Source organism: Phoenix dactylifera, chromosome 2 (assembly GCF_051530095.1).
Source record: "Phoenix dactylifera cultivar Ajwa chromosome 2, Ajwa_hap1_PhDact_Kaust_v1.1, whole genome shotgun sequence".
In the NCBI taxonomy this organism is placed as follows: domain Eukaryota; kingdom Viridiplantae; phylum Streptophyta; class Magnoliopsida; order Arecales; family Arecaceae; genus Phoenix; species Phoenix dactylifera.
The window spans coordinates 31114174-31131655 of record NC_143191.1 but is presented as its reverse complement, the minus strand read 5'-3'; the positions used below and the strand labels follow the sequence as shown (position 1 = coordinate 31131655).

Here is a 17482-nt window from a genome sequence, read left to right as displayed (position 1 = left end):
TTATACTCCGACTGATTTGGTCATTTTCAAGAAATCTAGCATTTTTTGTCTCCACAATCCTCAAAGTATGATTATGACAATAAAATCTGTATCCCTTGGACTTTTCTGGATAACCAATAAAATAACAACTAATGGTTCTAAAGTCCAACTTTTTCTCTTGTGGGTTGTACACCCTAGCCTCAGCTTGACACTCTCAAATGTGTAGATGCCTTAAACTAGGTTTTCTAGCTGTCCAAACTTTATAGGGTATTTTTGGGACAGCTTTAGTAGGAACACTATTTAGAATATACGCAGCGATTTTTAAGGCATCACCCCACAGAAAAATTGGAAAAGTTGAGTGACTAATCATACTTCTTACCATCTCCATTAATATACAGTTTCTTCTTTCTGCAACTCCATTTTAATTAGGAGTACCAAGCATAGTGTATTGTGTAACTATACCTTGCCCTTGAAGAAACCTAACAAATGGACCTAAATGTTGTCCAGTTTTAGTATACCTACCATAGTATTCACCACTTCTATCTGATCTCACAACTTTAATCTTTTTGCCAAGTTGTAACCTACATCTGTTTTGAAAAGCTTAAAGGCATTTAATGCCTCAGCCTTGCCATACAATAAGTAGAGATACTCATAACGTGAGTAATCATCAATAAAGGTGATAAAATACTTATGACCGGTAAAACATGGGATCGAAAAAGGCCCACATATATCTGTATATATAAGATCCAATAAATTTGTGCTTCTTATGGCATCTTTCTTAAAATTGTTAGTCTGCTTTTTTTTTGATGCAGTCTAAACAACACTACAGAAAAACTCATCTTTTCCGGCGCTTTTTATAACCTTTATCGACGCTTATAAACATCGGCTAAAGTTTCAGCGACGCTAAACAAAGCGTCGGTGATACCGGAGTGGCAAAAATTTTTGCCGACGCTACATGAAAGCGTCGGCAAAAACGTGAATTTGCCGATGCTTATAAAGCATCAGCGAATACCAAACGGATAGCATCCGCATGCTTTTCGTCCACGCATAAAAGCATCGACAAATTCTTGTTTTTGCTGACGCTAATGAAAGCGTCTGCAGAACTCGGAGTGCGGTAACTTTCGCCAACGCTTTAGAAGCGTCAGCGTAGGCATGCCGGGCTACTTGCATATGCCACGACGTGTTTTTACCGATGCTTTTAAGCGTCGACGTAGGCGTGCCGGGCTAGTGTACCACAACATGTTTTTACCGACGCTTTTAAGCGTCGGAAGTTGTAAAAATTTTTTAAAAAAAATTAAGAATACAAATGCATATCATAAAACACACATTATAACAATATGAACCTGTATTACATTTATATTGACACAAACATTCAAATCATTCGAAATATTTATATTGTCATATCTAATTAAATTTACATAATGAGTTTAGAATTACAATTAATGTACTTTGAAAAATATAAAAAATATATACATATTAAACTCCATAAAAAAATAGTCTAGAAAGTATCAGGAACGGGAGCTAGCTCCATCATCATCATCATCTCTATGAGCTGTTGAAGTATCAAGAATCTAAAAAAAAAAAGAGAAACATTAGAAGCTAGAAATAATGTGACACATTAACTCACACATCATAATTGATTATATATAAATTATTCAAATATATATAGTTATTTACCTGAGAAGAGAGAAATCGTTACAACAAAGATGAAATATTCGTAAGTTGAGACAGCAAAATTTGTTGGTTCTGCTTTAGCTCTTCAATAGTTGCCTGAAGATGACGAACTTCTACAGTGTTACTACCTTCTCTGGCATTTTTTGTATACATGCCCACTGTAGACAACTGAATGGGGGTAACTCCAACTCCGTAACCTCTCACTCGACTAAAATGCTCTGGGCCCATCAATTCACCGAGCACCTGAGCTTCGATATGACTGGTCGCGTCGGATGATGATGACTCCCCAATGCGCTTTGAAATAAGATTTGTTGCCCTGTCCTATATTTCTCAAAAGAAAAAGTCATATTAATGTATGCCGATAAAAGAACAAAAAAAAAATCGTTGTACAAGTCAAAGATGAATACATACAACTATATCTTCTGACTCCTCTCGAACAGATCTTTCCGTTCAGCTCTTCATCACTCACTTTGTTGCTAAATAAAACTGAGAAGGGCTCCCCAACCCTTCTTCTCCACTAACATCTACAAAAACGACCGAATCAGAGTTATCAGCATTCGCTGATCAATCCGATCTCCAGCACGGTGATGTCATGGGGCAGGGCCAGTCAGGAAGTTCTTCGAGAACTAGAATGGTGCCTGATATGCGCATGGGGGTTCAATGAGTGCTGAAGAAGTTGAAGTCATTGTGGACAACCTCAAGCTGCCTCAGCCAGGAGTCTGCAGCATTGTAGAGGGAGACAACTCTTTCATCATCTCCACTTTCAGGATTTGTCCAAACCTTCCCCCGTGCTCTGTAAGTCGCGAGGCCAAAAGGGTAAAGGGCAATGTGGTTGCTCTTCCCCTCAGAGCTGCTGCTACTGTTCCCACCTCTAGTGTAAGACACGCCTTCTGCCATGCTTCCCTGCATATGATCTGCGAGAGCATCACAGGAGAAAGGTCGGTTAAAATATAGAGCCTGGTAAAATTTTGAATACATGTATATACCTAAATGAGGACCATTAAAAGGAAGGATAATATTCAAACATTCATGTTGCACTCGATTCTCATAGAATAAAGATCAGCTGACCAAAGGTGGGTAAGTGCTTAAGATACAAATTTCCAACCAAGTGTTCAATTTGGATCCAAACCTGTCTGCTGTACAGACAGCACAACTATTGGCAAAGGGTTGAGATTAGAAACAGTAACATGATAGTATTAACATAATTATGCCGCAAAAAGAAGGGTAATATAAATCTAAGAAAAATTTAGTAACTGAACCAAAAAACAACAACAAAAAAAAAAAAAATTTGTCGAAGTTAGCTTGGAAATGGTGAATGTGACAGCCGACAGTCATGACATGCTAAAGAGAATGTACAACTAAAACATGTCTCAAGTGGGGGCACTGGGGTTATGAACTGGTTGGCTTGGTTTGGAGAGAATTTTCTAAATCTTTCTGAGATGAAAAGTTCCCATTTTGCTATGTATCAGATTTATTAAAAACTGCATGGTGATGCATCATGTTGTTTGTCACTAGATAAAACTTTGGTATAAGCACCTCACAATTTTAATTTTTCGATGGAGATTACCTTTCAATTTTCAGATGATAAAGGTCGTAAGTTAAATTTATGACAACCATATACTCAGACAAGCTTTCAAATGCAGATATTTTAAAAAAGAAAAAACATATTGTAGACTACGAAAGAGAAGAAGACATAAAAGAAATAAAAATTCCCTACAGGTTAGCTGAAAAGAGGTCTTGATGTCAAGAACCAATTATCAATTGGGCAAGTCAGCTCGCAGCAAATTGAATTGTTATTCTAAAGTAGAAATCTCAAACACATACAGGTTGCTGCATAAAGGTTCCTTGGAGAAGCATTTACATGCCTAGTAGAGCAAATTTGAACCTGGTTATTATCTACCACTAAGTCCGTATACCACGACCATCATAAGCAAGACAGTGTGCTTTTTTACTAATGGATGCTATCGCCACATTAAGTAGAACTCATTTATTTGAATGAAGCTATCCAACATATGAATATAAAGACCACAATGTTTCTCGTTGTTACAGCTTATGCACACTGTGACTAACAGTGATGTGGTTTCCATACTTAAAAAGGCAAACTTACGGTGGACTGCTTTTTCTTCATTAGTTTTTGGAGCATTCAGCCTCACAGTTCCCCAAAGATTTAGATAATTAAACCCATCATAACCAAAGATGCCTTCCTACTTACAGTTTCACTAGCCCATACTCTCCGAAATTCAGCTAATGCTTTCCAACAACTTGAATTACATAGTAATTCAGCTCATCAAGGAGGTTTATGTCACTAAAGAAGATGTGATTGGTATCTTAAGAAATTTTGCTGTGTCCATGACAAAGAACTTCAAGGAGAAATTTGTACATGAGTTTGTGAAATCAAATGTGGACATATTTACTCCTCATTTGTGATTTAGCTAAATCAGAAAATGCATCACAAGTCAAGACTCTCCTAAAGTTCTGATTATAATATTAACAAAACCATACATGATGGAAATTATAGGTCACCCTGTAAAACACACCAGACAACAGATTGATACATAGGTTTACTCACCATTTGGTTGCCGTTCACAAAATTAACTACTCTACAGCTCGAAGAGGTTCTGTAACATCTCAGCTTCGCAAATGCCTACTAGACGATCCACAAGTGCAATCTCATATGGACCAAGTGGAAATAGAGGTAACAGAATCTACTGGCTCCAAATTCTAATAATTTTATGACAACAAGTGATAGTTTTATGACTCTAATACTGTCACAAAGGTCCATTCCAAGGAAAACAAGGCAGGCCCTTTTCATACACTTTATAGAACAATTAAAGAGAAACATTCAGCTGACATGAAACTAGCATTCATAACATTGAAACATATGACAGAATGATGAAGCATGTTCACCATCTAACTTTCAATCAGCTATTTTAAGGAGTACAAATTACTAAACATTCATTTAAGCCAGACTTCTGCTTTATTAAGAGGAATTAGACATAGGGGGTGCCAACTGGCTTAATTGGTAGAGCACGTCTTGGTACAAGAGACTTACGCTCAATTGCTACCCTCATTCATTAAAATAGATAGGGCCTTGGACCCTCCTAACAAGACAGGCAAGTATGAAATTAGACCGATGACAGAAAGTATTGCAAGAAATTTTAGCTCGGTGAGATTATTGTTGCCAAGAAGACTAGGGAGCTTTATGCCTGTTGATACAAATTACAAGCTCTCACTAGATAATTTGTAATATCGGTAAGTACTTCCTAATGTTTCAATAAAATTGCAGTTATTACTTCCATTAATAAGAAAATCATCCCATTCAAGTGTCTAGGAACATGATAATTATTCCTTATAAACTAGCCATTATCAAGGTGTAATATTCCTTATTAACTAGCTACTATTAAAGTTGAATCAGTGAAAGGAGATCTTCTCGCTAGATGCCACTAAGTCAAAAGAAGAAGGAAAAAACAAGCCTTGGAAAAAGCACAAAGTAGATTCTAGAGAGTAAATGCTCCATGCAGTATTATAGGAATGGTGTGGCCCAAAATTTGAAGTCTGGGATCAAGGTACGTCGGATCGGCCCGAACCGAGCGGTACAGAACGTACTGTACTGTACCAGTTTGGTACCGATATCCGATACGGATGGTGTATCGAGTATACCAAAAAAACTCTGTATCGTACCATATTGATATTGTGGACAGTGCTAGTGTGGTATTGGTACGGGATTCGGCATCAAGATGGCGAACCTTGTCTGGGATATGAGTGAGAGTTCCTACAATGTTATTGAACCTAAGAACTTAACCTAAAGAATATAGATATACGTGTTTTTTATCATTGAGTCATGGTATGTCGTACCAGCCCGAACCAAGCGGTACAGAGCATACCGTACCATGCTGGTTCGGTACCGATATCCGATATGGGTGGCGTACCGACACTCATTACGCTAAAAAAATCTGTACCATATCGTACTAATACTGTGCTAATATGACACTAGTACGGAGTCCGGTACCGAGATGGAAAACCTTAATTGAGATGTTCTCTTCTTGTATATCCAAGTTGAGATCTAGGTTGATAAATCTGTTGCTCATTGACGTTGATGACTTTATATACCAAAAAATTTTCTAGCATCCCAATGGCATTAAATGTGATGGTCTCAATATTGAGGATCAATATAATTTTATTATTGAATGATCAAGCACACCTCGGGCACATTAGGTTTGTTGAAGTGGAAATTGGGAATCATTATCAGTTTTCCATTCTAGCCCATTCATGTGTTTGTTAACTAATATAAACATGGGAATGCTAATTCTGATAGGTATTGGATTCCCAATAAAAGAGTACAACATAATTGGTCTTTAGTATTATTTTTTCAAAAGATTTATGTGAAAAGTTAAAAGAAGAAAGCTCTACCCAAGTAAGACCCCTATCCGGTAGTCTCTGTATTCCTTTCAATTCCCATTTTATCTTTCCCTCTCCCATTCTTCATCTCTATCCATCTTTATTACTGATGTATGTTGATGCCACTACCTATGAAGAAGTCGCTAGTGAAAATGTAAGATCTCTCTCTTCGTATCCATGCCATGGAGAAACCATTTCTGATAAGTGTTGCTTTGAGTAGGTCAACAATCCTAGATTTGCCCGAGCATGGAAAGCAAAATTAGTTTTTCTTGATGATTGCTAAGAATAGACATTTTAGGAATGGAAAAGCCATTATTGATTCTCGTTTTCGACAATTATTCATGGAACTAAGGTAAGAAACATTGCTAGAATCATCATCAAGGTTCACTAAATTGGTATTGGAGGTTGTACTGGCCAGCGAACGGTTCGGTAAGGTACTGGTATGTACCATACCATCTCCATGCATACTGGAACTAGAGGGAAGCAGAGAGGAAGGAGAGAAAGAGAGAGGTGGTAAAGAGAGAGGGGAATCGAGAGATTGAAAGAGGAGGCAGAAGGATTTTTATATATAAAAGAAAAGCGAATCCAATCAACTGGCCAAACCCCCCAAGTAGCTATTTAGTCCAGTTGGGCATGCCCCAAACCATCCAGTTCAGGATGGTTCGGCAATCCTTATGATCTAACACTAATTGTGATACTTTGTACTATTTTTATTTGAGATGGATCCTTTGTGTGGGTCCAAGTCAAGAGTGGGTGCTAAAACACCCCAAATAATGTGATAGGTATAGCGAATAAAAACCTTTAGATGTCTAAGGATCTACACAACTAACAAAGATCTTTCTACGTCTTTCCTTCACTTAGCTAATTCCATAAATTTCTCCATATAAAACCTTTCCATATAAGCCTTGCCATAAGTTGTCTCAAACCTAGGAGAACTTACTCCATGTATATCTTGCTTAAACAATTTTTTCTTGTCTTCTCCAAATGTGTAAACCACGTATTCAAGTACTATATATTCCAGTCTATCTGGCGATACCAAATTATACATATCATACGAATACATCCTTTGGTACCACATCATACCAATACATGGTATTGTATATCACTTTTGCTAAGCAAGCACCCAAAGATGTATGACATGTCAAAATAGTACCATGCCATGCTAGTTTATATTATATTGGTACAATACCAATCCAAGACTTTAAAACCCTTGGTATAAAGCCATCCAAAATATTCTTCCGCTCCAACTTTTATATCCATTATGCCTCTCATAATTCTTCCTATCTTGTCACAACATCTTTCTCCAACCTTTTCTCCTTAATGGGACATCATGTCATCTTTTTTCATGAAATAGGAAGCATGATACCATTCATTGAAGCAATAGTCTCATTCATCATTTTGGGTCACAAGAAATCTTAGTCTATGAAATCAAAGGATAATAGAGAAGGCAGGCCTGCTATTTGTTCATGCATTTTTCACCATATCTGAACACTAAACACTCTAGTAGAGTTGTTAGTGCAAATAAATCCCCTATCCTATGGAAAGATAGAGCATGTTGGGATGAGAAAATTAGAGAGGAGAAAGGGCCTAAGTGCCACACATGGAAGAGAGGGATTTAGGATGTGGCATCCATAAAGATTGGTTATGTTTGAGCAAGAAGTACAATAGAGAGGTTTTTAGTTGATAAGTACTTGGAAACTAGCTAATTGGGTGAAGGAGACTATAAGGATTGCAGTGAGTTATGAATATTCAACAACATCCAAGAGGATGGTGGTTTTACTTGCAATAGCAAGGGTACAAAGTTCCTTGACCCTTAACAAGGGTTACAATTTAAATGTTCCAACCCAACACAAAAATCAACTCCACATTAAAGATCAATTCCAAGAATCCACTGACCTCTCAAACTGCCCAAGAGTTTTAATCCAACAACAGAGTTGTTCACTTGGAATTTCTAAAAACTATTAGCAACCTCAGAAAAAAAGGAGGTTTTGGCCTAAACAAAATAAGTGTTACCAGCTGTAGGATAGATTGGAACCAATTAATATGGAAGTTGTTCTAAAATTCCTGTGCATTAATAAAATCGAGAGTAAGTGATTAAACAGAATAGGTTGAGTTTCCATATGCTTTCTTTTGTTATATCAAAGTCAAAAACATGAAATGAGATAGACTTTTAAATTGAAAAATGGAGCATGAAGGTAACTTGCTGTTATGTTTATAACCTTGATATTGAAAGAGACCCCATTAGTTGGGTTTAAGGGGTGGCAATTTAAGCCAACCCATTAGGTACCCGATCTGACCTAATTCTAATGAGGCAGGTCTTACACAACCCATTTAATTTCAGGGTTGGGGACAAATTTTAATTCTGATACCCGAAGCAGATTCAGAGCGAGTGTGGGAAATTGTAAGACCCACTCCAAAGCTAACCTGATATAATATAATCATAAACAAACTCTTCACTTTTCCCTCCCCACCACTATCACCCGACAACCCGAGTTCCCTGTTCGGGGGTCCGTCCGCCCTTTGCCCTAGCCACAGTGCCTCGCACTCCTCACTTCGGATGTCATCCCATCACTGTTGAACAACTACTCATCCCCTCCATCATCGCGCCTACTCTCGTGCTCCCCAAGAACGAGGTCATCTTGGTGGAGGTCTTCGTCTCTTCGAAGTATGGTTGCTATCCTTGACATCGACGCCCATAATCTTTCGCTCATGTATGGGTTGTTCATTTTGATCTTCCTTCGTTCATTTTGATGCTTTGCGTTTACGCAGCGGGGTGCTAAAGTTGTGGGTATTCGTTTAGCCATTGATTTGGTGGACTCTCGAGAAAGATGGCCAATTGTGCTTGGTAGCCATTGGCTAGAAGCAAGCCTCATTAATGTAAATGATCGATCGATCAGAATCAGGCAAATGATCACAATAGGATGCCTGGACACATGATCTAAAGTTGGGAGCAGTTTTAGGCCGCAAGATTTGATAGTGCAGATGGATTTTTTTCCATCTTGATCTAATTTCGATGTCCATTAAATGCAAACAAAAATTTTTCATTAAAATCTTTTCCAAAAAATTATTGTAATTGAGTTTTAATATTTAGCTATGCCACAAGATTTATTACTTTTGCCCAACTGCTTTTTCTTTGTTGTATAGTGGTTTGGGAGTTTATGTATAGTGAGATCTTTGTTACAAATGTAAGAAGTCATTTTGACAAAGTTACTGACCAAATCGTTGTGATACGATACCTACATACTGTAATTGCTTTTGGACTAAGGGCAATGCAAAGATAAGAAAACAGGAACTCCAAAAACCAAAATAATATGTCTTGTTTTTATCACCAATCATGAAATGATTGCTTTTGGGCTAATGTACTTTGTGTTTACCCAATCCAACCCGCCATCACCTGCCCCATCTACCCTGCCTGACCAGCCCCTCTCCGAGGTGGATATGAGGCAGGTATCGGTATAGGATTTCCAATTGCAGAGTAGATACAAGTATTGGCCTACCCGACCCATACCCAATTAGTTGCCATCCCTATTGGGTACAATGAATCAATGCATCTCAGAAATCATAGACATTCCATCTAAATCAAAGATCTTACCTTATCAGTAAATGGCATCTCCTTTGTTCTAGTACTATATTTTCTTAGCATGAAATTAGTCACAAAAAAGGTCTTTACATTCTATACCTTAATCTTCTTTCTATTCATTTGGAAGGTAGCTTTTCTTATAGTACTTCTTTTTATAATGTAGTCTTTTCATTACCAATAAAGAGAGTATCTCCTTTGAGAAAGCAAGAATTTAGATCTTAATACTTGGTTGTCCCAATCTGGGGCTAGGATGGTACCGATATGGATTGGGATAATCTAGTTTGGAGAGACTCAGGGTCCTGGATATGTCTCCAGACCCGGTCTCTCTCTCAGTTAGCACCAAGGTTGGCGAAACCGTCCGGTTCGGAGTGTCCTATGGCAAAGAAACCGAAAAGTCACCGTCGGAGGAGGACAAAGAGAAGGAAAGAGAAAAAAGAGAGAGCGAGCGGGGGAGGGAGGGAGACCGGCGGAGGTGAAATAGGAGTTCGGCCGTGGCCTACGCCAACTGCAATAGCGTCGGCCTCCGCTGGCCTTCCTCCCTCCCCCGCTCACTCTCTTTCTCTCTCTCCTATAGTCTCTTGTATTGGTACAGGCCCGACACGGCGTAGCGCAGGCCCATCCCAACTCGTGCCACCGGGCAATCTGTATGGTGCTCGGTATCGGCATAGCAAACCCTGGTCAGCACAGTACCTCTGACCCCGCCCAAAGGACTGGGCGGGCTTCCGGATTTGTGTTGTGTTTCCATTCCGTAAAAGTCAATCTTTGCCTGACGATTGCACGATAGATGGAGCGAGTCCTTAATCCTTGTTAGGAAGTATTAAATCATTTATAAGTTACTATTTGAATTGAATATAGGGTGAATGAGATATCTATGATATGACTCTTGTGGAGAACCAATTATCAAAAGTATCAAGGGTTTTATTAGCAAAAGGGAAAAAGGAAACATATGATCATCATCATCATCATTATCATCCAAGCTTTCTCCCAACAAAATAAGGTTGCCTACAGAGCAAAATTATGCTATAAGACTCCTTTGAAGGAGTTAGAAACTTTTTTAGCTAACTTGACGCCCACTTGACCCGCAACCTCTAAGAGTTGGTGCAGAGTTCTTGGTCAAGACCACTTTAGGCAAGAGACAGATTTGCCATGAAACCTAGAACAACAATGAGCAGATAATTGACATTACTACTCACAATTAAAGCTCACGCAAAAAGGAAGAAGATACATCTGGTATAAGGAACCATATTGATCTCAAAGGCTATGTTTGGAAACAAGATGGAGGTTGAGATAAAAACAATTAAATTGAGGATACCCTATTAAAGGACCAGACACTAATCCCCGACAATTCGGTCGAAGCCTAGATAATCAAGGATTTGTGGTCCATAGGTTCCCTAAAATAGGGCACCCCAATTGTTCAATCTCACATTATTTTGGAAATGTTAGAAGCACTATACATTATCAATAGTAACTATAAAAGCAAGGACTTATTATATTTCAACCAAAAGCAACCATAGTATTGTCAATTTTACCCTGGTACTCAGCAATCATTAAATGGGGATAAGAAAGTTCTGTCAAAACACAAATAAGGACTTAGATATTATTTTTAAACTAGTTACACCTATTGAGAATTAGAAAAGTTACTCTAAAATTCTCTATCCCATTTCCAAGGTAGGCATAAGGCATCATTACATGCAAAATAGTCAAATTGAATGCAGTCGATGTAATTAAAAGACTGGAAGATAATGCTATAAGATAGACTAAGAGGCACGTTTAAGGTATCGATATTGGTACCTATATTGATACCTTGCTAGTATCGTATGGACTGGTAAAGCATTGCACCTTACTGATACATAATTTCCTTCTTGGTGTAAGGAAAACAAAATAGAGGTGAATTTTTATGTGTTGCCACAATACCAACCTAGAGGGTGATCTCGTATACTCAACGATCCGGTAGAATGGCTCCATTGTATGTACTTTGCCAGTACAATCTAATATGGCCAGTATGAACAAGTACCAGTAGTACTTCAATCCTTGCTAGAAAGTCCTTATTACATTTGGCACTCATACCTTCACCCATGCGTCGTCAGTGGTAAAGTAATATATCTTACTTTACCTACATGTCCAATTCCATGACATGAGCCAACGGCAATCGCTCGTTGTTATGGTACATATGCATCATGGTATGTACCATGCCAACACAAGGCGTGGGCTAAGAATTGAGAAAAAACAAGAAAAATGAGGTACAAAAGCACTGTTAAGATCAGTAGTAAGTAGTGCCAAATGTTACAGGATTGGTTTAAGTTTGTTCACCCTAGGAACTAGTCATGAGGGGTGTTGGCACCAATCCTTGCTAGGTATAATGCATATACCATACCGGCTAGTATGAGCCAGTATGCTCGGCACGTCAATCCATGACCAGGACTCCATTTATACTAAATGGAAACCAATGGCCACAAGCAAATTTTTTAATAACTAGTGACTAAATTTTTCTTGTTTGATACGCAGATTGGATAAGTCAATAACATCACAAATAAAAACATGTGTTCATCTAGATTCCATGAGTGATTTATATCACCATATAATGGGCTTACGGTTCCTCTATATTTCCAAAAATAAGGCCCATTTAGTATTTTGTAACAGAAAGAAGCAAGTAAAATCTAGGAAGAGAAAAATACAGGAAAGGAAATGGGTCGAAGGATATATCATAAATATGGCAAAGAAATTATGATTTCTCATAGATTCAGCAATGTATAGAAAAGCATAAGGTCATAGTTCACAAGTACTTTGACATTTCATTTTTTTCTTTCAATTTTTGATGGTTGCATACTAAAATTGACCATGACTAGAAAAAATATGTCTTCATGACAAAAAGTAGAAAGAATCATTAAAACATAAGATATATAGAAATTAAAAAAATATCAACTTAATGCATCTTTAACATGTTTAACTATGTCATACTGAAGTGGTAGTTGGCATTTACATAATATTGTAATGATAATCATTTAGAGAATTATAGCTACATACGTGTTCCTAAAATTGAGATAAGAAAATTATTTGCTAACCATGTAAAATCTGCAATTATATACAGTAAGTAAGAATAATGCAGTATCAACACGTTTCTAAATCTCATTATGTTTCCTAAGTATCATAAGGGATCCGTGTATTTCAACCAAGGCCATGTATTTGGGACAAGAAATTAACTTGAAAACAAAGTAAAACGGACCTAACAGAAATATACCATCTAGGCATTTTGTTTCCTCTGGTAGGTTAACAAAATGGAATTTCAGTGGAAAGAGATTTCTGTTTTTCATGATATTTCGTATTGTGTTATCTATGCTGAGAAATAAAATAGGAACAAGACTTAAACAATCATCACTCTCTGCTAGTTAGCCAAGTTGAAATAATTTTTGGAACCAGATCTGACCTCCTTACAACAAGGATTATGTTTGGGTCATGTTTTGTGCTTCACTGACCTGGCTACATAAGAAGCCCAAGATGACAACTGAATAAATTCCACAAAGAAATCTTGGAATTAAGGAAGATCACTGGAACATTGGGTAACCTGAGCAAGTGATATTATAAAGTCTAACAGAGACAAGGACACCAAGCAGTCAGACTTGACTAGATAAGAAGACCAAGATGACCACTGAATGAATTTCAGAAAGAAATATTGAAGAGGAAAACAGGAATAGGAGTTGCAGTTAGTTGGGTAATCTGAGCAAGAGATACAGTAACATCTAACACACATAAACATAGGTCAAACAGTCACGATTATATGTCTTAAATGTTTTCCCTAAAAAATGCTTCGGCTAAAATCTGGACAAAACTACTGCTTTTATTCGGCTGTAATGAAATCCAGATGATAATATGAGAAGGCTGGTTCAGTCTTCTCGTAAAGCACAAAGATCCTTAGACTATTTGATAATTCCCTTACAGTGATCTTTCTAATATAAAAATGACAAACAAGTCCACTGTCAATATAATGAGAGATGAAAAAGTTGTTTTCGTAGAACTACTATTAACACTCAAGCGAGATACATTTACCACTCATGACATTTCAGATGTTATAGGATGTTAAGCAACATCATCTGTTTTAATGTATTTTTAGTGTCATATCAAGATATGACTCCACATTTTATTCTGAGAAATTCTTTATTTTGTCTTAGCAAGTCATACTGATAGAATATCTGGTAAGCAAAAGTTCCCCGCATTTCATCACAGCGAAAATTTCATACACTTGAAAAGCAAATGATAGGAAAATTCCAGACAAGAAAGGCTGGTTAAATATATTTTAAATAAGGAAACATTAAAAGGTCATGAGGAGATAGATGTACGAACATGAGATTCAATCCTGAAGCATAGATACATACCTTGACATGATGAGGTGAGATTGTGGTAAGTCAGGAAGCATGCTGACAGATCCTTCACCTTTGGCCTGGCAGGGATGTGATAAATAGGATACCTAATTGATAACAGAAAACAGCAAAATTGGAGATTAGAATAAGCTTGAATTTTCATATCTACTTCCCAATAAAGAAACAAAAAAAAACTTCCGAAAGTTCAAAATAACTATCTGTCCATTGCATCACTAAATCATCAGAAGGATATGTAGTTGCATGTCATTTTCATTTGTCATTTTATGATTGACTATAATTCCTTATATGTCATAGAGAACCCAAGAACATTCCAATCATGGATTTCAGAATGACTGCAGGAAAAAAATGCCAGAAAACCTGACTAATTGGATCATTTCTTTCGGAAACTGGATGAGCAATGCAGAAAATAAGCCTACCAGGCAACCGACATCCAGCTAGCCGGCGACAGCTCCGCGCTCTTGAACGACATCAGGCCCGGATGGATGCTAGCTAATTCCCGGACCTAACAAAGCAAAAGAATCAGAAAACAGAGCACAGAAAAATAATAATTCATCAGCCAAACGAGAGGAGCGCAGAATGCACCTTTTCCAAGAGGGGTGGCCTCCCAAAAGGCGTGTTGTTCTCGATAAATTCGAAGTAAAGGTACCCGAACTGCTCTTGTGCTCGTCGGATACCTTCATGATCCAAGCCTGCATCCTCCTGAACAGCAGAACCCCTAGGATCAACCAGCTTCCTGTATGCACTCCCATTACTCCAGCAATTGCTCGCGCCATTCCTATTTCGACAGAGGAATGCAATCGAGGTCAGTTGCGAGGTCTGTTTACATTGAAAACATCAGAATTCAATCGCAAGGACCCGACGAAGGACCTAGAGGAAGCACGGGATTTGTTCGTATATATCTGGATGGCTGATAGATATGGCACGTAGTACTGGTCCACAATGTCTCCACCATAGAGGAGGACCTCGGCACCGGCACCATAGGCACTCCACTCGGTGTACTGGCCCCAGAGGTCTCTCAGGTTGAAACACTCAACGGTGTCCCTTCCTGCCGGGAGCCAAAGGCTGTTCCAGTCTTCGAAAGACCGCTGCATTAACAACACATATAAATCTTTTTTTTCTCTCTCTCTTGTGAGGATTGCTTTTCAAACATTCAAGTTAAAAAAAAAAAAAAAAAAATCAGTCTGTAAGGAAAGGCATGAATTTTGAAACAAAATTTCCAGAAAAGAAACAAAAGAGTACAACTAATCGCATAAACAAGCAAAAAGATCCAGATCAGAAGAGAATGTGGCTTCTTTAGAGTAGGAGACCGTGATCTCCAAAGAAAATCCAATAGACGAAAAAAGAAACCAAACTGTCGACTATCCATATCTACACATCTATTCTAGTGTCCAACAATGGTAAAAAAAGAAAAGAAAAAATCTTCGAAGACTCTAACCATGTGGGTCTCCATGCACAATAAAAGGAAACCTCAAGTGAAAGTGTGATTCCGGCATTAGTCCGAAAAACTGAAGAAAAATGCCAAATAAGCCATTTCCAAGTCCAACCATCAATCGTCATACTTCGTCGTATCCATTTCAAAACACATATACCCCCTTAAAAAAATCAAAGCAGAGATGCACCAAAAAGATATACAAGTATAAATTAAACCGGAACAGTTAAAAAAGGGACGAAGAAACGACTTGTAAAAATTAATCGTTTCATTGTTGATCTACAAAGCTAGAGCAGGAAGGGTAGCAGAAGAGGATGAAATCAAAACGATCGGTGTCGGACTTGAGATCGATAATAAGTCACGATTAAAAATAACAAAACAGACCAGGAAAAGAAGAAAAAAGGAGGAAGGAAAGGGGGGGGGGGGGAAGATGGGATTTTTTTTTGAGAGCAGAGAGAGAGGACCTTTGGAAGGGTGTGACTCGGCACAGAGGGCGTCGTGGAGTTGATGAAAGACTGGAGGTTGGAGTGTCCTGCGCTCGAGCTTGAGGCCATCTCGAAGTCTGCCACGGTCGCTGTCGCTCCTTCCTTTGTTTTCCTAATATAAATATTCCACCAGCACCGCCCACAGAAATCAGGTCCTTTTACCAAAACTCGAAAGAAAAGCTCCAGAAGAAACGAAGTACAGAGAAGGAAGAAGAAGAGGGGGAACAGTTGGATACCGGAGTTGGAGAAGACGAACAGGACGAGCAAGAAGAGAAGAACGGGGAAGAAGAGATCGGGTTGGAGATGGCTGCGAACTCTCTTTCTCTCGCTGTGTGGGAATGAGAAAGGGAAGTGGAGACTGAGAGCCTGAGTCACCCCCTATATATATAGACTGGCCTTCAATACTCATCACGACGGCAACGAGGAAAACACCCACAGGAAACTGAATTTGGAAAGCTCTGTCATCATTCCATCAATGCTCTCTCTCTCTCTCTCTCTCTCCCCCCCCCCCCCCCCCAACTCAAAAACAAGAACTACCCGTTATTATCACGTCAGAAAGCAGAGCGAAAGGGGATGGAGACGGAGATGGAAAGAGAGGAAGGGAATTGAATGCAGGGGAGGAGTGGGGATGGATAGGGAGAAGGAAGGACACTTGGAAGGGCCTTCACATGTTAATGCAGCGCATCGTAGTTTATAATCTGTCTTTTTGATACCCCCCCCTACTGCCAGAGAAAACTCCTTTTGGATTCTTCTCCCTTAAAGCAAAACTGCCTCTCCCTCTCTCCCTCTCTCTCCTCCCTCACGCTCCACCCCCAGATGCGTGTCTGTATATGAAAGAGAGAGAGAGAGAAAAGAAAAGGAGAGGAAGAGCAGCAGAGAAGAACAGGGGATGGTGGTCGGAAAAGGAAACTTTTTGTGCCTGGGGGCGAGGGCTCGCTTCGCCGCGTGGTCGGAACGCCGGTTTCTGTTGTTTGGTTTTGTCGCTTCGTCACCCCCTGTACCACTGCGTTCCGATGGGCCCTGTGGGGAGAAATTATACCCTTCACCGCGTGCACCACGTGGGCATGGAACGAGGCGACTCGGGCATGACTCGGCGGAGGTGGTTTGGCTAAAAAAAGAAAGGTAGTAAAAGAAGGAAAGGTGTTGAGAGGATAATGGTCTTATATGGAGAACCATGAATGTGGTTCTCCATATACATTGATCCATTAACTCAACACGTTACATAATTTATTGGCTGTTAAAAATATAAATGTACTGAAAGACGACTACATTGAATATGGATTTAATAGGGATAAGGTTGGAGTAATTGAGACCTATCCATCCCTTCAATTAATTTTTATTTTATATTTAATCTTTATCTGAAATTTTTATTCCTATTCCTTATATTTTGACGGACAATTTTATGTTAAAGTCCTCTATCCTCATACACATGAAATTGTGTGCAAAATATATAGAGGTGTGCAAAAACTGGCTGAAACAGTCTCCAAGCTGTTCACTTTGGTTCAATTTATATCAATTTTTTTAAACTATCAATTTGAGAAAGGTTTGAATCTAAAAAAAA

The 17482-nt window shown here is 38.6% G+C and overlaps 1 protein-coding gene across 2 annotated transcripts; it reads right to left on the bottom strand.

The window, feature by feature from the left end:
* Positions 1-1309: 1309 nt before the first annotated feature.
* On the bottom strand, positions 1310-16926 carry LOC103697988 (uncharacterized). 2 transcript variants are annotated; one of them, XM_039129921.3, is made up of 9 exons: positions 16158-16926; positions 15901-16033; positions 14875-15092; positions 14590-14782; positions 14424-14509; positions 14002-14093; positions 2065-2567; positions 1657-1974; positions 1310-1550 (listed from the first exon to the last, which is right to left on the bottom strand). In XM_039129921.3, the coding sequence occupies exons 1-7, from the start codon at positions 16328-16330 to the stop codon at positions 2311-2313; spliced, it is 1152 nt and encodes a 383-aa protein (XP_038985849.2). In that variant the 5' UTR covers positions 16331-16926; the 3' UTR covers positions 1310-1550; positions 1657-1974; positions 2065-2310. The 2 variants fall into 2 exon arrangements, with proteins under 2 accessions (XP_038985849.2, XP_038985850.2); XM_039129922.3 differs by lacking the exons at positions 1310-1550; positions 1657-1974; positions 2065-2567 and adding an exon at positions 10619-10784.
* Between the last annotated feature and the right edge of the window lie 556 nt (positions 16927-17482).